Source organism: Globicephala melas, chromosome 1 (assembly GCF_963455315.2).
Source record: "Globicephala melas chromosome 1, mGloMel1.2, whole genome shotgun sequence".
Taxonomy (NCBI): Eukaryota; Metazoa; Chordata; class Mammalia; order Artiodactyla; family Delphinidae; genus Globicephala; species Globicephala melas.
In genome coordinates this window covers 171,941,666-171,962,182 of record NC_083314.1, presented here as the reverse complement: position 1 = coordinate 171,962,182, position 20,517 = coordinate 171,941,666, and the positions used below count along the sequence as shown (strand labels likewise).

General features: G+C 36.9%; 1 protein-coding gene across 16 annotated transcripts in view; it reads right to left on the bottom strand.

Moving 5' to 3' along the window:
• The window catches only part of EIF4G3 (eukaryotic translation initiation factor 4 gamma 3), a 366,964-nt gene that overhangs the window by 75,643 nt on the left and 270,804 nt on the right, over positions 1–20,517 (bottom strand). For all 16 annotated transcript variants that reach the window (XM_060310039.1, XM_060310035.2, XM_060310045.2 and 13 more), the window contains 5 exons: positions 16,624–16,712; positions 11,847–12,093; positions 9,009–9,142; positions 7,178–7,297; positions 1,379–1,549 (listed from right to left, as the gene is read on the bottom strand). In XM_060310039.1, coding sequence (XP_060166022.1) covers positions 1,379–1,549; positions 7,178–7,297; positions 9,009–9,142; positions 11,847–12,093; positions 16,624–16,712 — 761 coding nt within the window. The remainder of the gene's footprint in view (positions 1–1,378; positions 1,550–7,177; positions 7,298–9,008; positions 9,143–11,846; positions 12,094–16,623; positions 16,713–20,517) is intronic.

Below are 20,517 nucleotides of genomic sequence, written 5' to 3'. Positions count from 1 at the left end.
GATTACAAGTCACAACAAACAGACTATTCAGTAACTACAACACTGTGAGTAACAATCTCTTAAAGCTTCAGTGTCTTCTAGGAAGAAGAAAAAAGACAATATCTATTCCTTCCTTCATAGGTGTTGTAAGAATCTAATGAAATACGGCACTAATACAAGTGCCTTAAATACTAAAACAAGATATTTTCATCTTCAATGATAAAGATTTAGCAGGAATTTTAACTATCTTTGCAAACCTTTTAGGTCCCTATTCATTAAGTATTCTCAGAGGGACTGGAGGGAGGGATGTAGATGCTTTAAAAAAAAAAAAAGTTGAGATACATTGAGAAGAAATGGAGGAAAGATTAGGTACTTGATTTTAGTGAATCTGGAGAAGGATGTACGTAGGGACAAATGTCTGGGTCAATTACTAGAAAGATGAACAAAGGCAAGCAGCCAATTAAGGTTGGACAACATGGCTTTGTGTTGGATCAGTTCATTTTGGTCCTGACTTTGTATGAACAACTTTGCTGGTTAGCATACTGTTTAACAAGTATTTACTGAGTATCTACTATGTATGGGGCTCTGTGTGTGCTCAATCAAAATCGGGATTTGTAAGGCACATCTCTTTCCCAGGAACATTATCACACTAAGTACGTAACTGGGCTCCAGGAACCTGCCAAGTGCTTTATACTGCTTCATTTAATCTTCACAACGCCCTATGAGATACATTATATTAGCATCTTAATTAGTATCAAATTAGTATCTTAATTAGTATCAAATTAGTGTCTTAATTAGTATCAAAAACATCCAAAGAATATAATAGAGGTAACCCAGGGATAGGAACTGGCATTGTGCGTACAGCAAAAGAAGAATAGAGACTTTGTATAATTTGACACACAAAAATAATTTTGTGTGGATTAAAGGAATTCATTCAATTTACCCTAAGGAGTTCTGAGGGCAGGATATGTACAGAAAGATGCAAAGACTTCAATTTTATTACAAAAGACTATGAAGAAGATGGGTTTCTAAATTCTAACTTATTAGAAATGAAACATAAAGTAATATACTAACTAGACTAGCACAGGGTAATGACTGAGAATCTAAAAACACATTTTTAAGAAAAGCAAACATTGATCTAAACCTGAACGACAGAATTCTATGATACATGAGCCCTCTAAATACAGTGTCTGCTTTGAAAAGCACACGAATGCAATTTCAAGAGAAAACAGCAGGTGGCTGGCATCTATGATAGCTTTTAGAATAATGCTTGTAATATGAAAAAAATCAGAAAAAATCTTAAACTAAAATCTCTACATATAATAACAGGGCAAAAAGACAAATTAAAACAATATCATTATGATTCCAAAACAGTGTTAGAGTGTGCTTCTGTTCTCACCTGGGTTTTAATGTTTTCAGGATCCTCAGCTTGGCTGTCTCGTTTCTGGCTGGGCTTCCAGGCGTTCTCCGCCTTTTTCAGGTGCACGTCTTCTTTTACAGAGACTGTGATGATCTTTCTGGGTTCTCTTCGCTGTCCAGGTTGAGATCTCCGTGGTCCAACATTCAACAACTAGAACAAGAATATTTTTTATAATATCGACACAGAGTACTTACAATTTACTGTCTCTGCTGTGCTGCTCAAGTCAGGACTGATGAACACACCAAACACTTCTGGATGCAAGGATGGGTACTAGGCATTCAATTTAGATGTGATCTTTTTTTTGGAGGGGGATGTCTTAGAAGGCCATCACTGTAATTTACAATTACACCACTACAATTTTTGACCATGAAATCCTAAATGAGATAACTAAAGTGATGGAAAATTATGTTTGATAAAGCTGTTATTCCTAACAAAAAAGATTACCCTTAACTGAAGCATCTTCTTTTTTTTTTTAAACTAGTTATGTGACTTGAGACTGGTCACTTGAACAATTACAAAAATTCACAGGCAGAAATCATCACAGTTACAAATCTGCTTCAAAAACTGGGCCTCTAAACTTCATGTGAAATGCAAATACACCCTTACCATGAAAACTATCTATAGCATAGACAGCCAGCCTGACTGTAGATCTAAAGGGATCCCTCAAAGTTTGCTGGGTCAGAAATACTAACACAAGTCTTCCTTCTATTATTAATGAAATCCAACTAAATTGCTCTCTGAAAAAAATGTCTTCCTTTCTTTGTCAACTCTTTGTTCCTTCTAGAGTCCCACTATACTCATTCTGTTAAAACCAATATATGCTAGCATGTCACACTGGTCATCAAATTAAAAATTGTTACTGTAAGAGCAATGGTAAGTTAAAAGTTGTATTCTGTGTATTAAAATATTCATAATTGTTGCTACTCTAAATGCTTGGAAATACTTTTTCACGATTAAATATTTGGGTTGATAATAAGTTCTGCTCCTCCCAGATCTGTAGCATACTGACAGCCTTTACTTTTTCTAACATGTCATTCTCTAAACGATGAGTAAATATTGCAATTAGGTTTCAAAAGAAAAAAAAAAAAACTTCACACAAGACATATAGACCAGAATCATATCTCACTTAATGTCCCAACACTACCCTTTAAGTAGAAATTTAAAGGTCATGCTTTATATATAAAGACACATTCTAAGAGACATGGTCTGAGGCCTTTGATAAGCTTCAAAGCCTTTACACATGACTTACCTCAGAATTAATTATTCTCTTACCCTTTACCATCTGCCCTAATTAGAAACAGCAGTATCAAGGATGTATCAGGATCAAAACTTAGAATTTCTGGACAATACACAGCAATCTTGCCAAATACATCCAGCTAAAGACTTGGTACTGATGATATGATCTTAAGACTATTTCATAAACCTGAAAAGGCTGGGGTCAAATAAACCCAGAGGTACCACGCATGGCGTAACTGAGAGAGAAGTAAAGAGGATCACCATACTAGAAAAGTACCAACAGGGAACAGCTGCTAAACCAGACACTACTGAAACCTTGATATGGTAGCTCAGGCAAAAGAATTCTGTTAAGAAAAGGTTGTAAACCATGTATTGTCTGGTTCTTATAACTCAGGATATAGTCTAGTGTTAATTCATGTGGGTTACTATCTTTTTCAATGTTTGGATAAAATTCAAAGATCACAAGACATTTAACTTAATCAATGCATCTGCACATAAAAATCTGTCAAGAACAAAGATTGGTGGGTGTAATAAAAGGTAGTTATGTCAAAATCATGTAAGAGCCATAGTATAATCTGTGGATATAATTTTAATCATGTTTGAATAAAGTTAGAAAACGTCCACTTCCAAAAAAATACTGCAAACACCAATGAATGTTTGAGATTTCTAAAAAGTAAATATGATTTACGCTACAACTCTTTACCTGCCCCAAGACAGGTAATATGAGTAATATGAGTGAATTTCAAACGAGCAGCACAGAGATGTGAGAAATATTACTAAATAGATAACAACAGTGTTTCAAAGGAAAAAACGTTTTGAAAAGATAATATAAATGTTAGTCTAGGATTAAAAAATTGAAATTATAATCCACGTGCAACCTTCCAAGACAAATTTAACTTTATCTGTATCTCTGGATAAAACTAAGATAGATACTGTTCACAAATATTTACCTAAGTATACTGAGTCCTCAACAGATTACTATTCTTATAAATGCTTAACATCCTTGATTAATTAATCTCTAACATTCTTATGTTTATGCTCTGAGAATGTTTACGCTCTGAGAATGATTCACTGTCTGGTGAAGTGGAGAAAAGAGGCAGATTAGAAGACAAAAGAATTGTGGACTCTTGAATACAATTCTGCTACTTATGAGCAAAGTTACTGTAAGCAAGTCTCAACTTTGTTGAACTTAAACTTTCTCACATATTAAATGCTTATCTTACCTATAGGTTATTACGAGGATCACAGGATACAATAAGGCATGTAAAAGGACCTTAAAAACTAGGTACGATATCAGGTATTATCATCAATACCAAAGGAAAAAAAGAAACTTTTACAAAAGTGATATATAGACTGGTATAATTACCTTTAAACATTTCGTGTCCTTTGTGTGTGAAAAACTTAATATAAATTGTCAGACTTACAGTATCTTTCAAAAGTTGCACCATATGTAATGAATGACTTATTTACTAAATACAAACAAAATCTAGGATCCTGTGCTGAGGGTTATGGAATATATACAAAGAAATAAAGCCTGGTTTCTTTGCTTGAAGGACAATCCTGACTGACGACTAGAAGAGCAACTTTGAGGTATAATGTGTGCAGGGTCCACAAATGTCAAAACTAAAATGAAGTGTCAAAATTTGAGGCTAACTAGTGAGCCACAATTTTTTTCAGGTTAGCTAAAAATTTTAATATTTTTTACCCACTCTTTTTCTTAAATGTATTAAATAAGAAACTATACACATCTCTGCTGTAGAATTTAATATACATTGCTCCTATCTCACTCAGAGACTATAAACTCAAACTCTTCTGCTTACCTGGATAACCAAAGAAAACAGGACCAATATTCATTCTAGCATTTTTTAAAGAGAGATAACCAAGGGTCCCTTTAAGAGAGAGGGAAGGATGATATGAGCTTAGGAAACCTCTTTGCACCTAGGATTTTTATAACAGCTCAGTGAATCTCAAAGTTAGTTAAAATGAACATGAGTGGCAAGTTACCAGTCTAGGTCCACAGCCCTTTCTCAATACATTTCTTCTGGGGCACTTTCTGTGATGTCCGCCAACAGATTACTATTAAAATTAACACCACAATAGCCAAGTAATTTGATTTTTTAAAAACCAGAGGGATGATACTGCCTGGGTGCTTCCAACAGATATACACTTAACTGCCCATCAAAAGACCTACCTTTATGTTTAAAAATTGTATGTAACTGTATATGACGCTAAAACAATTGCTACACATTGAAACTATTTTATAACAAGTCTGTTGCAGGAAAATTTATACCAGGAGTCCTGGAAAATTAAGCTATTCTAAGAAGCATACCTAGTAGATCTTAACATCTTTGCATGGTAATTATTTATAAGCCAATTTGGAAGCTGTATGTAACCAGAAACTATGAAGAGTAGGGCTGCTGGTTTTTTCCAAGCAGCATTATTGATTGTTCCTTTATATTATATATAATATAAAGGATATGTATAATACATATCCTTTAAAATTCCTATCTTTATCTTCACCAATATACCAAGGCAAGCTGGACAAATTACATGGAGAATGTTTGCTTGCTATGGGAGATGTTGGAAGAATAATTACTTGCATTAAGACTTAACATATTAATATCACCCTGATTAATCAAAATAATTCCACTTAAAAATTAGCTTGTGGCACATGACAAAGCTATGCAAAGAAAGTGAATTAAACAAAGCACATTTTTTTGGAGACACTACAAATTATTGATAATGGCTCATTTCCTGTCACATTACTTTGCACCAAATAACCCATTTATCTGATATATGCAGGCACATAAATTATTGGGCAAACATACATCGTGATAGTTACTTTTAAAACTCCTTTTCTAATTTCAGTATTTTGAGAGAGATATAGTTATTCTTAATTCATAGTATTTCCTTTATGCTATACCTGATTATTAGACAATAGCAAGCTGATAATGAAAAGCGACAGTATACATGGGAAGAGGAGATGCCGGAATTCATATCTTCTGTGACTAACATATGAACAAAACTGAGCAACATGATGACCACAGATATTAACCAGGGAACAATCAAAATGGCATCAACATTATTTCAAATGTTTGGCAAAACAAAGATATAAACCGAAACCAAAACTAAAACAAACGTTAACAAATATAAATTTAACCCACCAACAAGGGAAATAATGCTGAAAAACAAGGTATAAAAAAGTTTCTAGAAAGCTGCTTTCTAAGACTCTCTGGTGTGGAAATTCAAAAATTTAGAAAAAATTTTAATTTGGTAATTAGAGAAATTAGATAAACATTAAACTTCAAACCTGTGTGAGAACAGAATATTATACACACAGAGGTCTTTCAGATGGTGATGCTCAATAAAAAGTATGCTTCAAATTAAGATTTTCTGTAGGTTTTACTGTATAAAGCCTCCAACACGGTGTAGACCTTCAAGTATTTTCAATCAGTGTTTGGCTGCAGGCAAATAATTCAAATGTCTACCAAGTGTCATTGTTTTCAGACAGTGTAGTCTTATTTCAAAGCAGGTTTCAAAAGTGGCCATTCCAGAAATAAAAAGGTGATGGGGAAATAAAAAATGTCACCTTATATAAAAATATTTTTACAAACATAAAGTAAAGTAGTATAAACAGGGTGATCCACAAATGTACATCAAACCCCAAGCTCCTTCAGAACTTCAGGTTAAGTGTTCTCTATGCCATTCCAACTTGGGGAAAAAGAGGTATTCACATCACTGGCAACTTTACCCCATGCTTTCTGTAAGTCTACAAAGCATGGAGTAGGCAGAGCCTGCCAAATTCTGCACAGTGCAGCGCCCCAGCATAACTCCACTGGTGATGCCACTCCCACCGCTGAAGAGCCTGCCACTGGAGGTGGAAAGGCAACGTGCAGTTCACCAGCTGCACTCTTTTGTACATATCGTTTTTTCATATTTTTGACTTCACAACCTACAGTAAATGAGAAGAGCAAAACAGAAAATATAACACCACAGACTACTGTTTTTTTGTTTGTTTGTTTTTAAAGATTCAGCACACCCCTAGAGGCAGGCTCCTCAGGGGTGGGTGAGACATCTCCAGTGGAGTGCAAGTTGGGGCTTTGCTCTGTTCCAGAATTGGCAATCCACGCCTGCTCTGCACTTTGCAAATCTGTAGAAACAAAGACAAAGAGAGGACCATTAGCTGAATGTCATCAGAGATCTCTAGTATACATATCAGGACACCTCAAGACAGAACAGGAATCCTATTCAAGGTTGGCTCTATTTTTAACCCATTTGCAGGTCTTTTCAACTGCAAAAATATGAAAAAAAAATCGAGACCAAATTAATGCGGACCAGGTTCTTTCAAGTAAATATGACTCAAGTGTATTCTTTCTTTGTTTTAATATTAGTATGGAAAGGAAAGTCTTCGCCTTTCCTACTTCTTCTTCTTGGTTAGAAGAATCAAGGAATAAAAGCTGCTTGCTCTCTTGCCGTTAGACAAGATGACATGAAGTCTATGACAGTTTCTAACTAACTGGGTTGTAGGGAACTTGCACTTACAGGTACACCTCTTCCACCAGGGGCTTGCCTTCCAAAATCTGCAAAGGCTGGAGTAAAGTCTGGTCCTCGAGGTAAAATCCGAGGATCCAGAGTTCTCATTGGCAATTTGGGTTGGTTGATCTGCACAAAGAAACAAAGGAAAGCTTAACACAAGTTCCAGAGCATTCAGTGCCACGAAGATAAAAACTTAGACTGAAAAGTTACGTCAGCTGAAAAGACAAGCACTGGCTTTTTGAGCCAGTGGGAGTCTGATCTGAATCCTGATAGATCCTCCTGGGCTAGCCACAGAGCCCTTAGTCAACGATGGTTTTTTGGTTCCCTGGGAATGACTAGGCCTACAATTCCCAAGGGGAGGCTAGACAATCAGTGGATTGGTTCACTAGACACTTAGGACCAGTAGAATGGCACAAGACAAGCTATTTTGAGAACTTATGAACTAGGGCCAAATTTTGGAATCTTTTTCCAGGATCATCAAAGCACTTGCCTCTAAGAAACCTGGTACTGCTCCTTTTGGTTTTGATGCTGTTGACTTATGGTTAGTAAAGGATGTATTCTGAGTGGACAACAAATCTCAAAAGGAGATAAGTTTCACGTATGATGACTCATTTAATTTTCTTTTTTTTTTTTTTCTTGGTTGCGCCGTGCCCCTTGCGGGATCTTAGTTCCCTGACCAGGGATTGAACCTGGGTCCTGGCAGTGAAAGTGCTGAGTCCTAACCACTGGACTGCCAGGGAACTCCCTATGATGACTCAGTTAAAAATCTCACTTTGTCTGCCATGTTAATCGGAGATATCTGGGTTTGTATAGGCGTATAATGTGACTATAGACTCAGCGAAGCTAAGTAGCTCAGTGAGAAATCAACTCATGATTGGCCAAAGTCAGAAACAGATAAAGCAGGAAGACAGGAAGGAATATCTTCTAAGATGATAATCTAATTCAGTGGGTATAACAAAACTTGCCCTCTGAGGTACTGAAGTAGTTTCACATTAGTACCACCAATCATTCAACTGTCCTCATGTTAGTACCTAACAGAGAGGACTCAGCAAGAGAAATATAAAGATCTGTTGCTATAACAGAATAAAATAATATAAATAAGGTCTGGAAAGGCAGCTGCTGGAAATCCCAATAAGAACTGGATCTCATTCTGTAACAAAGTTACCGTCTACACTTTAATTAGGGATTAACAGTTCCTCTATAAAATGAGAGCTTAGTCACCAGAACTGGTTCATCATTGATTTACATGAAATTATTTGGGCTGATATACACCTGACTTTACACCTTTTAATAAACAGATGAAATAAACACTGACTGGACTAATTTTCTGTATGCACCATTAAGAACAGATGTAAAGAGAAAGGGTGCCTATTTATTTGCACAGGTTAAAGACTAATCCTCCTATTAAGTATCTCTTAGGGAACTTTTGAGTTATACACTGTTTGAATTATGTTAACTCCCACTTAAGTTTGATCTGCCAAATACTTTCCTACGTTTCTGACCTAACCTCAATACCATTCTAATTCCCTATAGAGGTTTTAGAACAGTGGGGAAAGATAGGTATATTAGCCCAACAGACACAGTTTCTACCACATCCCTAGGAGATAGCCATAACAAGCTGACAATAAAGTTTAAAACTTTACCCCTCAAATCTGAGCCAAGCCCCACAATTACTGTAATCTATAATAAACCCAAAGCCAACAATGCTTAAACATTTAATTCAAATGCCATTTGCTCTAACAATTTCTGAGAATTGCTCACACTTCACATATTTGCACTGATAGTTAAAAACAGTTCCCACCAAAAAGACATAGCTTTCCCTGAGTGCTCAGCTTACCTTGTCAAGAACCACATCACTGATGGGAGGCAGGCCCTCTGGTTTCTGAATACATGCTGGCATGAACTGGATATCCAGCAAAAACTCCCTGTCATACTGCTTCTTGCCTTCAGTATCAGCAGGCTTCCAGGATTCTAAAAAGAGGAACGCAGGCAGACAACTGTCTATAAGGTCATTATATGTATATCCAGTTAGAGTATAAGCTGACTGCAATATTTTACTTTATCTCATCAGATACAAACAAAGCCACCAAGGAAACACTGAGCTTCAGTCAGAAAATGTCATACAAAGATTTAAACTGTTATTTGTTCTTTTATCCCCTTCTGGATACCTTTGAATAGTAAAGTAATCTGAAGTAAGGTGCCATAGGAACCATTTCATTTATACATTAAGCAGCCCTTGGTCAGGGACATGTAATAATCCTCATTAAATAAACTACCAAGCCTTTTTTTTAAATACAATTTTTACAGGTTATACTCCATTTGCAGTTATTACAAAATATTGGCTCTATTCCTCATGTTGTACAATACATCCTGTAGCCTATCTTACACCCAGTAGTTTGTACATAATAATACTCTTGGTTTCCTAAAAAAGAAGGATACTTTGTATGTTCACTTGGAAATGTTACTTTGGAGGGAAAAAAGAAAAAGGTAAAAGGATGTAAAACACAAAAGCAAATAATTTATTAAAGATTCTGAAAAGTCTAAGCAGTGTATAGATTATTTTCCCTGATCACTAAACATATTCTTAGCTAATATTTTTAATATGAATTTTTTTTTTTTTTTTTTGCGGTACGCGGGCCTCTCACTGTTGTGGCCTCTCCCGTTGCGGAGCACAGGCTCCAGACGCGCAGGCTCAGCGGCCATGGCTCACGGGCCCAGCCGCTCTGCGGCATGTGGGATCTTCGTGGGATCTTCCCGGACCGGGGCACGTACCCGTGTCCCCTGCATCGGCAGGCGGACTCTCAACCACGGCGCCCCCAGGGAAGCCCTTTAATATGAATTTTAAATTAGTTCTTTGCCACAGCACTTACTTTGCTACTATTACCATTGTTTCAGCTATCATTACTCACAATCCTACTATCATTATATAAAGTTGGAGAATTTCTTGAAATTTTTATTGGATAATAAAAGCAAGTCACAGTTTTTTCTTTTAATTAACAAAACACTCATCAAAATCAGGCCCCAGATCACTTCATGACAGGACACTGTATCCTTCTTTATATTAGTGGTTCCTAATATACAGGTCATAGACTCACTGATGGTCTGTGAGAATTTTACAGATATTTTATTACCATATTATATTTATTAAAATATATACAGTTTATTAGGATCTAAATTTTAAATTGCCCTTTTCCTCAATTACTGCTAGTATATATTACTGGGGCAAAGGACAGTTAGTTGATCAATATAGTTAGCGTCTATAGTTGTGCACTTTTTCCTTGCCAAACTAAAGGATAAAAAGATAATTTATACAGTCCTAAAAATGACAATAGTCCTTCAATCCCTGAACAAGGATTGGTGGTAGCCCAAGCGCTTGGCAGTATAAGCCTGGATCTTTAGAAGAAGTGTCAGTACATTGAGCTTTAAATGTCAGTATATTGAGCTTTAAAACTTTACCCCTCAAATCTGAGCCAAACCCCACAATTACTGTAATCTGTAATAAACCCCAAACCCAACGATGCTTAATTAAACATTTAATTCAAATGCCATTTGCTCTAACAATTTCTAAGAATTGCTTAGAAATTTAAACAAAATTTACAATAGCTTAACCATACAATTTCATAAAGCCCATTAGGAGTACAGTTCACTGGTAGTGTTTTCACTAAATTTAAGTGATCAGTATATTAAGGTGGGATCGATCGATCAATGGCTTTCAAACATTTTTGACTACAACTCACAGTAAGAAATATAGTGATTTCATGACTCTGAGCAAACACACACATAGATAAATGAAATGAAAAGCTTAAAAAAACAATACTTCCCGTAGTGCATGTAATGCACTGACAATTTTTATTCTCTTCTCCTTTTTAAAAAATGTTGGTTATAACTCACTAAATTAATTTCACAACCTATTAAATGGGTTAAAACCAGAAGTTGGAAAAGCACTGGTCGAGACTATTTCTGAGGCCTGATATTTTACATTCAAACACTACCTCATGCAGACATCACTTCAGATTTGGCAGACTAAGAAAAACTTTTCACCTAACCCCAATTTTCTACCTTTCCCCCCATGTCCACACCAAATATCCATAAATCTCAAAGTCAACCATGGTTTATATAGTATTAGGACAGAGGTTTAGTGCCATTTGACAGTGTCTAAATGGTGAAAGATCCTCTAAGGTTTATCACATATTTCATAGGGCACGTCCCATACCACAGGTGCTTAATAACTTAGTCTTACTGCTTCCAACTGCCTACTGAAGTTCAGCTCTACAGAGTGAGTTTTATCAACAAACTAAGTTCAAGGTTTGTGAAATGACAAGTACACTATCTCAAGGAACACGGCCATCATATCTGAAATATCTTTCAATTAAAATGAAAAAATTAAATCTCTCTTGTCGAATTCTACCAACCTAGCACTGATTTCCTTTGCCAGCTGCTCCTCCAATGCCAGTGAAAGCAGAATACCAGCATCAGATATCACTTCCGCCAACATAGGACTCTCTGGATTTGCTAGCTACTAACGCCCGCCTGCTGATCTATTCTGTAAATATTACATTGTGATGAGCCTCTTCCTTCCATCCAATATTTCTTCATAAGGAGGCAACATTTCTCTAAGTTGCAGTAGAGTGAAGGAGAGAAGGAAAGACATACACAGGAAGACAGATAAACTTACCTGATTTAAATGAGAATGTGACCCCTTCACCAGAACTATCAGTGAAGCCTGAATTAGCATCTATTCCTTCACCCTCAGAAACACTCTCAGCACCATTACGTACAGGCTCAGCTTCTTCTCCATTTTCTTCCACAGTTTTCACATTTTTTAGGTCAGAGGGGTCTCTTTCAGGATGAAACCCTTGGCTCATTTTATCCTGTTCAGATTCAAGTACTTTGTCACCTGAAAGCTCCTCTTCTGCTTTAGGCTAAAGCATAAGTGAACACAGAGGTTATATTCTTTTCACTGTGTGTAAATACACAGGAAGACCCACATTTATCCCCTCAAAAAGCATAGGAAAACATGTCACTCAAGATAAGGATGTCTGTGTTCAGCATATGGTACTAAAATGGTAAGTTTATTTAAAACACTTTTCTCATTTCATGTCCTGGGATAAAGCAGACAATTCAAATGGCTACTGAAATGCTTTAACATGACTAATGAAATCTAAATATACCGAAGGTTAAAAAGGAAAGAACTGTTAATCCTTGGAACTTGATGGACATGAAGGAGTTCTAGTCAGAATCTATATCAAGCACTATTACCCTTGCCACTAAAGCTCAGCAAATATAAAAAGAAACACACTAGAGGGTATTTTTTGTGCTGTCCTCTGGCCGTGAAATAGAGTTCAATGAATAGTTTAAAATATGTTTAAGTCCCACAAAGCTGACCATCGCTCACATGTAACAAGGAGGACACTTGTTAGTCAAAATCTATTTTGTTTATTGGTTCTTAGGATTCTCTGAGATTGTGACCTTGTTCAAATTATACATAGAAAAACGCTTGGAATATATTCCCCCAGGGAGAAATCTGGGTTCCAGTGCATCCTATTTTTAAAAGGCAAAATAGAATTAAAATTATTCACCAGATTATTTTTGACCATCTCAGTTTCAGATCCCCAAAAAAAAAAAAAAAAGTAATTCTTAAGGGCTATATCAGCCCTCAAAACTCCCTGAGGCGAAGGTCTCAATGAACTTTAAGTCTTTCTTTTTCAAAGGGAAGCACTCTGAAAACAATCCTTTGGAAGAAGCTCTCAGAGGAAACAGCAATTTACCACAAACTCCAGTGGATAAATTCACACTAGGAGAGCCAAATTAGGGGCTCTACTGAATTGGCTGAACAGAGGATGGTATAAAAGGATGTCATACACACCAGGAAGTAGTCACCCCAACTGATTTATGAAAAAAAAATTTTTAATTAAAGAGTTACAAACCCTACTTAGTTATTAAGTATTATAACAGATATGATACTAATAAATTTTCTTCTACTAAAATCAGATCATGGGGAAAAGACGCTAAATTTTAAAATGTTATCAATAGAAACAGATGGTTTTCAGGCCTTGTTTCTAAAATGGAAATAAAAAATTCACGCAAATACACTCCCTTCTCTCTCTCTCTCTCTCTCCCTCCCTTGTTCTTCCAACAGGAAGAGCACAGAAACCATCAAAAGAAAGACAGACATAAAAATTCCAAGAAAATAAAAGACAAAAATCATTTATTTTTATAAAACATGGCAAAAAGTGAGGCTTTTTTTTTTTTTTTTTTTTGCAGTATGTGGGCCTCTCACTGCTGTGGCCTCTCCCGTTGCAGAGCACAGGCTCCGGACGTGCAGGCTCAGCGGCCATGGCTCACGGGCCCAGCCGCTCCGCGTCATGTGGGATCCTCCCGGACCGGGGCACGAACCCACGTCCCCTGCATCGGCAGGCGGACGGACTCCCAACCACCGCACCACCTGGGAAGCCCAGTGAGGCATCTTTTATACTTTGAGAAGAAACTGATCTACCAAGTTTGAATAATGAATTAGCAGCCTCACTTTTTCTTATTCTATACTCTACTATAGTCTAAATTCAAAACAACCTTGTCATACCACCTCATAATTAAGTACAGGCCATCAAGAAGATCTTTAATAATCTGGCATGTGAGTCTGTAAATGGTACTTAAACTTATTACAGAGCAGTATAACTACATTATACAATCATATAGAACTCATACAGATCCTGTAAAGTGTGAAAAAATGCTGCTTTAGAGAAAAAAATTTATTGAGTCATCTTCTCTGTACCTAAAACCAACAACAACAGACAATCTATTAGATATAAACAGAGGATGCATTATTTAGAAAGTCAACTTCTAACTGGAAAAAAAAGTATAAAGAAACTTGGTCCATGAATGACAAACCGTAATTCAGAGCACAAAGAATCAATGAGGCGTCTGAGGCACATTATTAGAAGGGATATTTTTCAAGGGAATCCACAAAAAAACTGCTGCATTAAATATTTATGATTATTTTTCCTTCAGCAGGATGGAGCTCTGCTCAATTAGTTTGTAAATGTCTAACAGTTCTTCAGTTGTTTACCCAGAAAACCAGATTGAAAAAAGAAAACACTTTATTGGCCAGACTGTCAAAGCAGAAACTTTTATAGGAACTTACTAAAACAAGAATTTAGTTGACAAAACTGCCTGCTTAATGCACGAGTTTTTAAAGTGCTAGAAAATCAGATTGACAACTACATATGTAACAATCAATGAAATATCCTAAAAATTTAAAGTAAATTTTAGGATGCCCTGACTAACAATTTTAAGATGAATCATCCTTCAAGCTACCTTTCTAGGCTATAATTTTTTTTTTTTTTTTTTTTTTTTTTGCGGTACACGGGCCTCTCACTGCCGTGGCCTCTCCCGCAGCGGAGCACACGCTCCAGACGCGCAGGCCCAGCAGCCATGGCTCATGGGCCCAGCCGCTCCACGGCATGTGGGATCCCCCCGGACCGGAGCATGAACCTGTGTCCCCTGCACCGGCAGGCGGACTCTCAACCACTGCGCCACCAGGGAAGCCCTCTAGGGTATAATTTAAAGAATTTGGTTAAGTACTTGCAATGATGTAACAACTCAATATATAACCTAAAATATGCTGATATCTAAAACACATTCTTTTAAAGGCTGAGAAAAATCTAAGAGAAGAAGACCTTGATGATCAGTGAAAAATGAAGACAGTGACAACCAATATTTACTAAACTACTCCAGTAAATGCTCAATTTTAGGAAAGACAAGGGAATAGGATTTCTGGACAAAGTCTGTGTGCAAATGACCAAATATCTTTTTATTCCACTTTTAAACTATAAGGTTAAGAAAAAAGGGATTGGTTCAAAATGAGTCCAAACAGTTCTTCTGTATGAAGAATAACAATCTAAAGCAGGTTTTAGCAAACTATGGCCCGTGGGCCAAATCTGGCTCCTCACCTGTTTTTGTATAGTGTGCAAGGTAAGGATGGTTTTTACACTTGTAATGGTGGAAAAACATTTCAAAGAAGAATATTTTATGATACGTGAATATTATATGAAATTCAAATTTCAATAAACTTTTACTGAAATACAGCCACTCATTAATTTGCACATTGTCTACGGTTGCTTTTGGGCTATAGCAGCAGAGTTGAGAAATTGTGACAGGGATCACACAATCCACAAAGCCTGATAGTTACTTTACCATCTGGACCATTACAGGAGAAGTTTGTCAACCCCGACCTGAAGATGAGGATGAATACCTGGAGGCACAGGAATAGTGACCCACCCATTTAATATTCAATAATGCTTTGAAAAACAGCCACAGGGAAAAGAAACACAAAGTATAACAGAACAAAGTGAATAAATAACAGCTGAATCTAAAGAGAAACCAGTCTGTGAAGCTCTTACAGCCATACCAGGAATGTATGCTATTCTCCTGCCTCTGGAAGGTATTTTATTCTTTGTAGGAGCAACATTTTCTTGTTCAGTTGCAGAAGGAGTGTAGCAACTATTTGCACCTCTATAACTTATTGCCAGTTCTTACGCCATGATAACCATAATGAAATCACTCCCATGAAACATTTTAGTGGTTGCTATGGGACTAACTGTGACATCAACCGAGCATCATGTACGAACAATGACAGGACAGGGAGAAGTAACAAAGGGGTACTGTGAGCTGCCTGAAGGGGTAAGAATTATAACTAGCTAGAAAAGTTTTATGAAATAAATGCATTTAAAGTTATTTTAAAGTAATTTCTACATTTTAATGTTATCTTAAACATTCAATGAAAATTATTTTCATAAAGTAGATACAAGAAGAGCTCAAGAAGAAAAAAGCAACATAGAGATTGTTTATATTACTCTTCATTAAAAGCTTCAGTACATAAGACTAAGGATACTCAGATTAGAGACTATGAAATTGGTAGAGCACTCCTTAGGACTGAATCTGCTCTTGATTCTTCCTCACATCATGTCCTGGACCTGGTGTGTTGTACCCTACAGCGAAATCTGGCACGGCTTAGTTCAAATAGACAAACCATATGTGAAAAGTTATATTCCTGGGATGCAGGTAAAAGACAACAGATTGAAAATCAATTTCCTTAAAATATATCTGATGATTTCCACCAGCACTGCTAATAGGTATTTGAAAATAACCCTGTTTTTAAAAAACCAGATTAGTCTTCCCATCTGCTTAATATAAGGAAAAAAATAAACAATACTTATTTTTGCCACTTGAGAAGAGGTATTTTGAAACAGAGACAAGAATTCAACGAAACTGAACACGCTATTAACAATCTTTTAAAAATTCTGTAAATGGATTAAAAAAAAAATCAGACCCTGAGCTTGATATATTTGCTTGGAAAACAGTATCTCAAGAAAAAGTTACAAACCCACACTTGTTTTAGGAAATGGCACCACTGTTCTGAAGATGAGCTGAAGAGATTTACTGCTGCCCCTTACCTCCGATTCTGCCTCTAACACCTCTTCACTGGTTCGGGTCCGATCTTTTGGTTTCTTCCACGTCTTTGGTGCAGTTATAGCTGTCTGAGCTGAAACAGAAAAGCAGACTGCCATTACTTCCCACTGCAAAGTTTGGAAATATTAGGTCTAAAAATGATACCCGTGTTCAAATTTAGCAGACAAAAAGAGGGCTTCCTCCACACTGAGGAGATAGATGGATGATAAAGTGAAGAACTGAGTAGCTGTGTGTGGCCCAAAGATTGCAATGGCAAATGTCTTAGGCACAAATTGGTCACATCAGTTCATATGGCCTTCAACCAGTGGCCTAAGTTCCTCCTATTTCAAGGTTAGGACATACTGAGGTACATAATTCAGTATGAGTTGAGTATGTATATAAGAAACTGCCCTACCAGCCAATTCTAGACTTGGGCCTGGTTCTGCTGTTAATCAACTATGTGATCATAAGCAAGTCACACTTCTCAGGCACCAGCATATTCAACTATAAAGTATAAGAGTAAGATTAGAAGATATCTAAGGTTCCTTTAAGCCACAAAAAATATTAAATTCCAGATTCTGTTTCTTTCTTAATGATTTTTAAAAACATTTTATTTATTTTTGGCCATATTTCGGGTCTTCGTTGCTGTGCACAGGCTTTCTCTAGTTGCGGCGAGTGGGGGCTACTCTTCGTTGTGGTGTGTGGGCTTCTCATTGCAGGGGCTTCTCTTGTTGCGGAGCACAGGTTCTAGGTGCACCAGCTTCATTAGTTGCGGCACGTGGGCTCAGCAGTTGTGGCTCCTGGGCTCTAGAGCGCAGGCTCAGTAGTTATGGCGCATGGGCTTAGTTGCTGTGTGGCATGTGGGAACTTCCTGGACTAGGGATGGAACCCATGTCCCCTATATTGGCAGGTGGATTCTTAACCACTGTGCAAGCAGGGAAGTCCCCAGATTCTGTTTTAAAAAGCTTTCTAGGCAACTCCCTGGTGGTCCAGTGGGTAAGACTCGCATTCCTAATGCAGGGGGCCCAGTTTCGATCCCTGGTCAGGGAACTAGAACCCACACGCATGCCTCAACTAAGAGTCCACATGCCGCAGCAAAGATCTGTGTGCCGCAACCGGAGCAGCCAAAAGAATTAAATAAATAAACAAACAAATAAATAGATAAAAAAGCTTTCTAGACAACAAAAGGATACTTTGATTAAGATTTCATTAGATAGGCAGCACTTCTACAACATTCAGTTCTCACTTCACATCAGTACTGTTGCCTACCCTTTCATACTGCTGGGGTGAAAATTAAGGAAGAAACAGATAATTTTTTTTTTTCTTTTTGGCCATGCCACACAGCTTGCCGGATCTTAGTTCCCAGACCAGGGATCGAACCTGGGGCCCCAGCAGTGAGAGCACCTAGTCCCAACCACTGGACTGCCAGGGAATTCGCAGAAACATAATTTTTATTGAATTATTCTATTGTACCAGAAGTTTTAGGTGGAAAGTTAAGCTTACAAAGGATTTTTAAAATTTTATTTGGCTTACAAATTCCACAAAATCATTCAACACTTGGATGTACAATTTAATGATAATTTAAACATCACACAGCAAATAGAATATATTAAAAGGATCCCACAAAAGGAATAAACACAAAGCTGAAGGGAACCATCTACTCTGATTCCTTATAGAAATAAAAGATCTCATTGAGACTAAACCAACTAATCTCTCTGGGGCAGGTTCAAATCTTTTTTGGAAGAACAGTAGAATATAAACACTCACACTGGTCTGGGGAACATGGAAAAGGAGACATTTAACCATCTTCTCAAAATTACTGCACCGTCATAAAAATACGTTGTAAATCTCCTTTGTTACACACACCTCAAACCAATTTGTCTTTAGCCTTCCCTTCACAGACCATAAGGAACAATAAAGCATTATTAGACCAACTGTTATGCTTCCTTTGTGGCCTACCAAGGTAAATAATTTTCTCAAAGTATGGAACTCAGATTATGGTAACTATGGGTGGGTTTAAATTCGCTGTTGCCTCATAGTCTTATGATGAATATGTATATTCATGTATTCATGTATGTGGTATGTGGTGGTCTCTTTTCAATTTTTATGAATCTTCTGATTTTATATAACCAGTCCATTTTATATGCATCTCTCTGAAATGCTTCTGATTAATTCTGCATCCACAGAAGAATCTTTTTTAAGAGCTATAGAGAGTTTGAGGAAACTGTACATTTAAATTAACATTTTGTTTCATATATGCATGAATTCAGCTCTAATTTCCATTCATGGAAAAGGGGAAGACTACTTTCTGGAGGATTTGTTAAGACGAAACACAAACTCAGGAGTAGTTTCCTCTTAACAAAAAAACCAAAGATGTAGACAAACTTTTCCTTCAAAACTGTATCAAATGTACCCAACCCCAAAACATTAGACAAAACATTTCTTCCACGGGTAACATAACACATATAACATGCTTTTTAAAAATTAGCTGCGTACACAGCAAGAACTGTTACTCTATTCAAGTGGTTAAAGTTTTGATTTAAAGCAATAATTCACAAAAAGAGCTGAGAGAAAGCACACACCTCTTTAGGAGATACTCCTTTAAAAAACTGGACACAGATACACACCTAGTGTCTAGTGAGACTGTGATATACTAACCCTCTCCTACCATTACTGATGGAGAGGTGCAGTAACCTTTGGTGTGTTAGAGTAGGGAGAAGAAGAGGTAGGCGGGAGGAAGCAAGGGAGGGAGAGACACAGAGACAGAAACACCAACTGCCAGATTTAAAGGACAATTAATACCAAGTTAGCTAGAAGAAGGGAAGTAAATTTAACATACTGTCTCAGATTTGTTCTTTCCTTTCTGGTCCATTCCCAACGCCTATACCTTAATTAGGCCCTTACTACTGCACTGAGTTAACAAGAGATAGTCTCAAATCACTGCCTCCATTTTCTTATTTTAACATATCATGTGCAATACTGCCTGAATTATGGTCTCTCTAAAGAATTGATTTGATTGGTTATTCTTCTACTTAAAATATTCCTTAAGGCATCATCCACAGTGCCAAGCAAAGTTCCTTACACAGGATAGGCATTCAAATTTGTTGACTGAACAAATGACAGCAGCTCTCTGTTACAAGAGGTACTACCAACATTCCCAGGACAAAGACAAATTCTTTCCCCCTTGTCTTGCACCACAGGAAAAGTGACAATCTCTGGATGAGATTCATAATTACCTGAATTTAGAGATGCTTAAAGGAGCCTCCCCAACTCTCTATAAGAATTCAACTCTTAGAGGCACACTGAATTTCTACTACTTTAAAATACAGAATAAGTAAATTCCAACAGTAGAGCAATGCTATGATTTCAAGATTTTTGCAAATTTTTACATTATTGGCAGGAAAATGTTTTCCCTCAGAGCTCTTTTTACGAAATGACTAATATATAAATTCTGAAAAATATTTGGGACACAGACAAGTTTAATCACTGGGTTTTAATAAACAAACGGGATCAGGAAACTTGCACAGACCTCTTAGATAGCTTCATCCACCAGAGGGCAGACAGCAGAAGCAAGAAAAACTACAATCCTGCAGCCTGTGGAACAAACACCATATTCACAGAAAGACAGACAAGAAGAAAAGGCAGAGGGCTATATACCAGATGAAGGAACAAGGTAAAACCCCAGAAAAACAACTAAATGAAGTGGAGATAGGCAACCTTCCAGAAAAAGAATTCAGAATAATGATAGTGAAGATGATACAGGACCTCGGAAAAAGAATGGAGGCAAAGATCGAGAAGATGCAAGAAATGTTTAACAAAGACCTAGAAGAATTAAAGAATAAACATCTAGAAGAATTAAAGAACAAACAAACAGAGATGAACAATACAATAACTGAAAT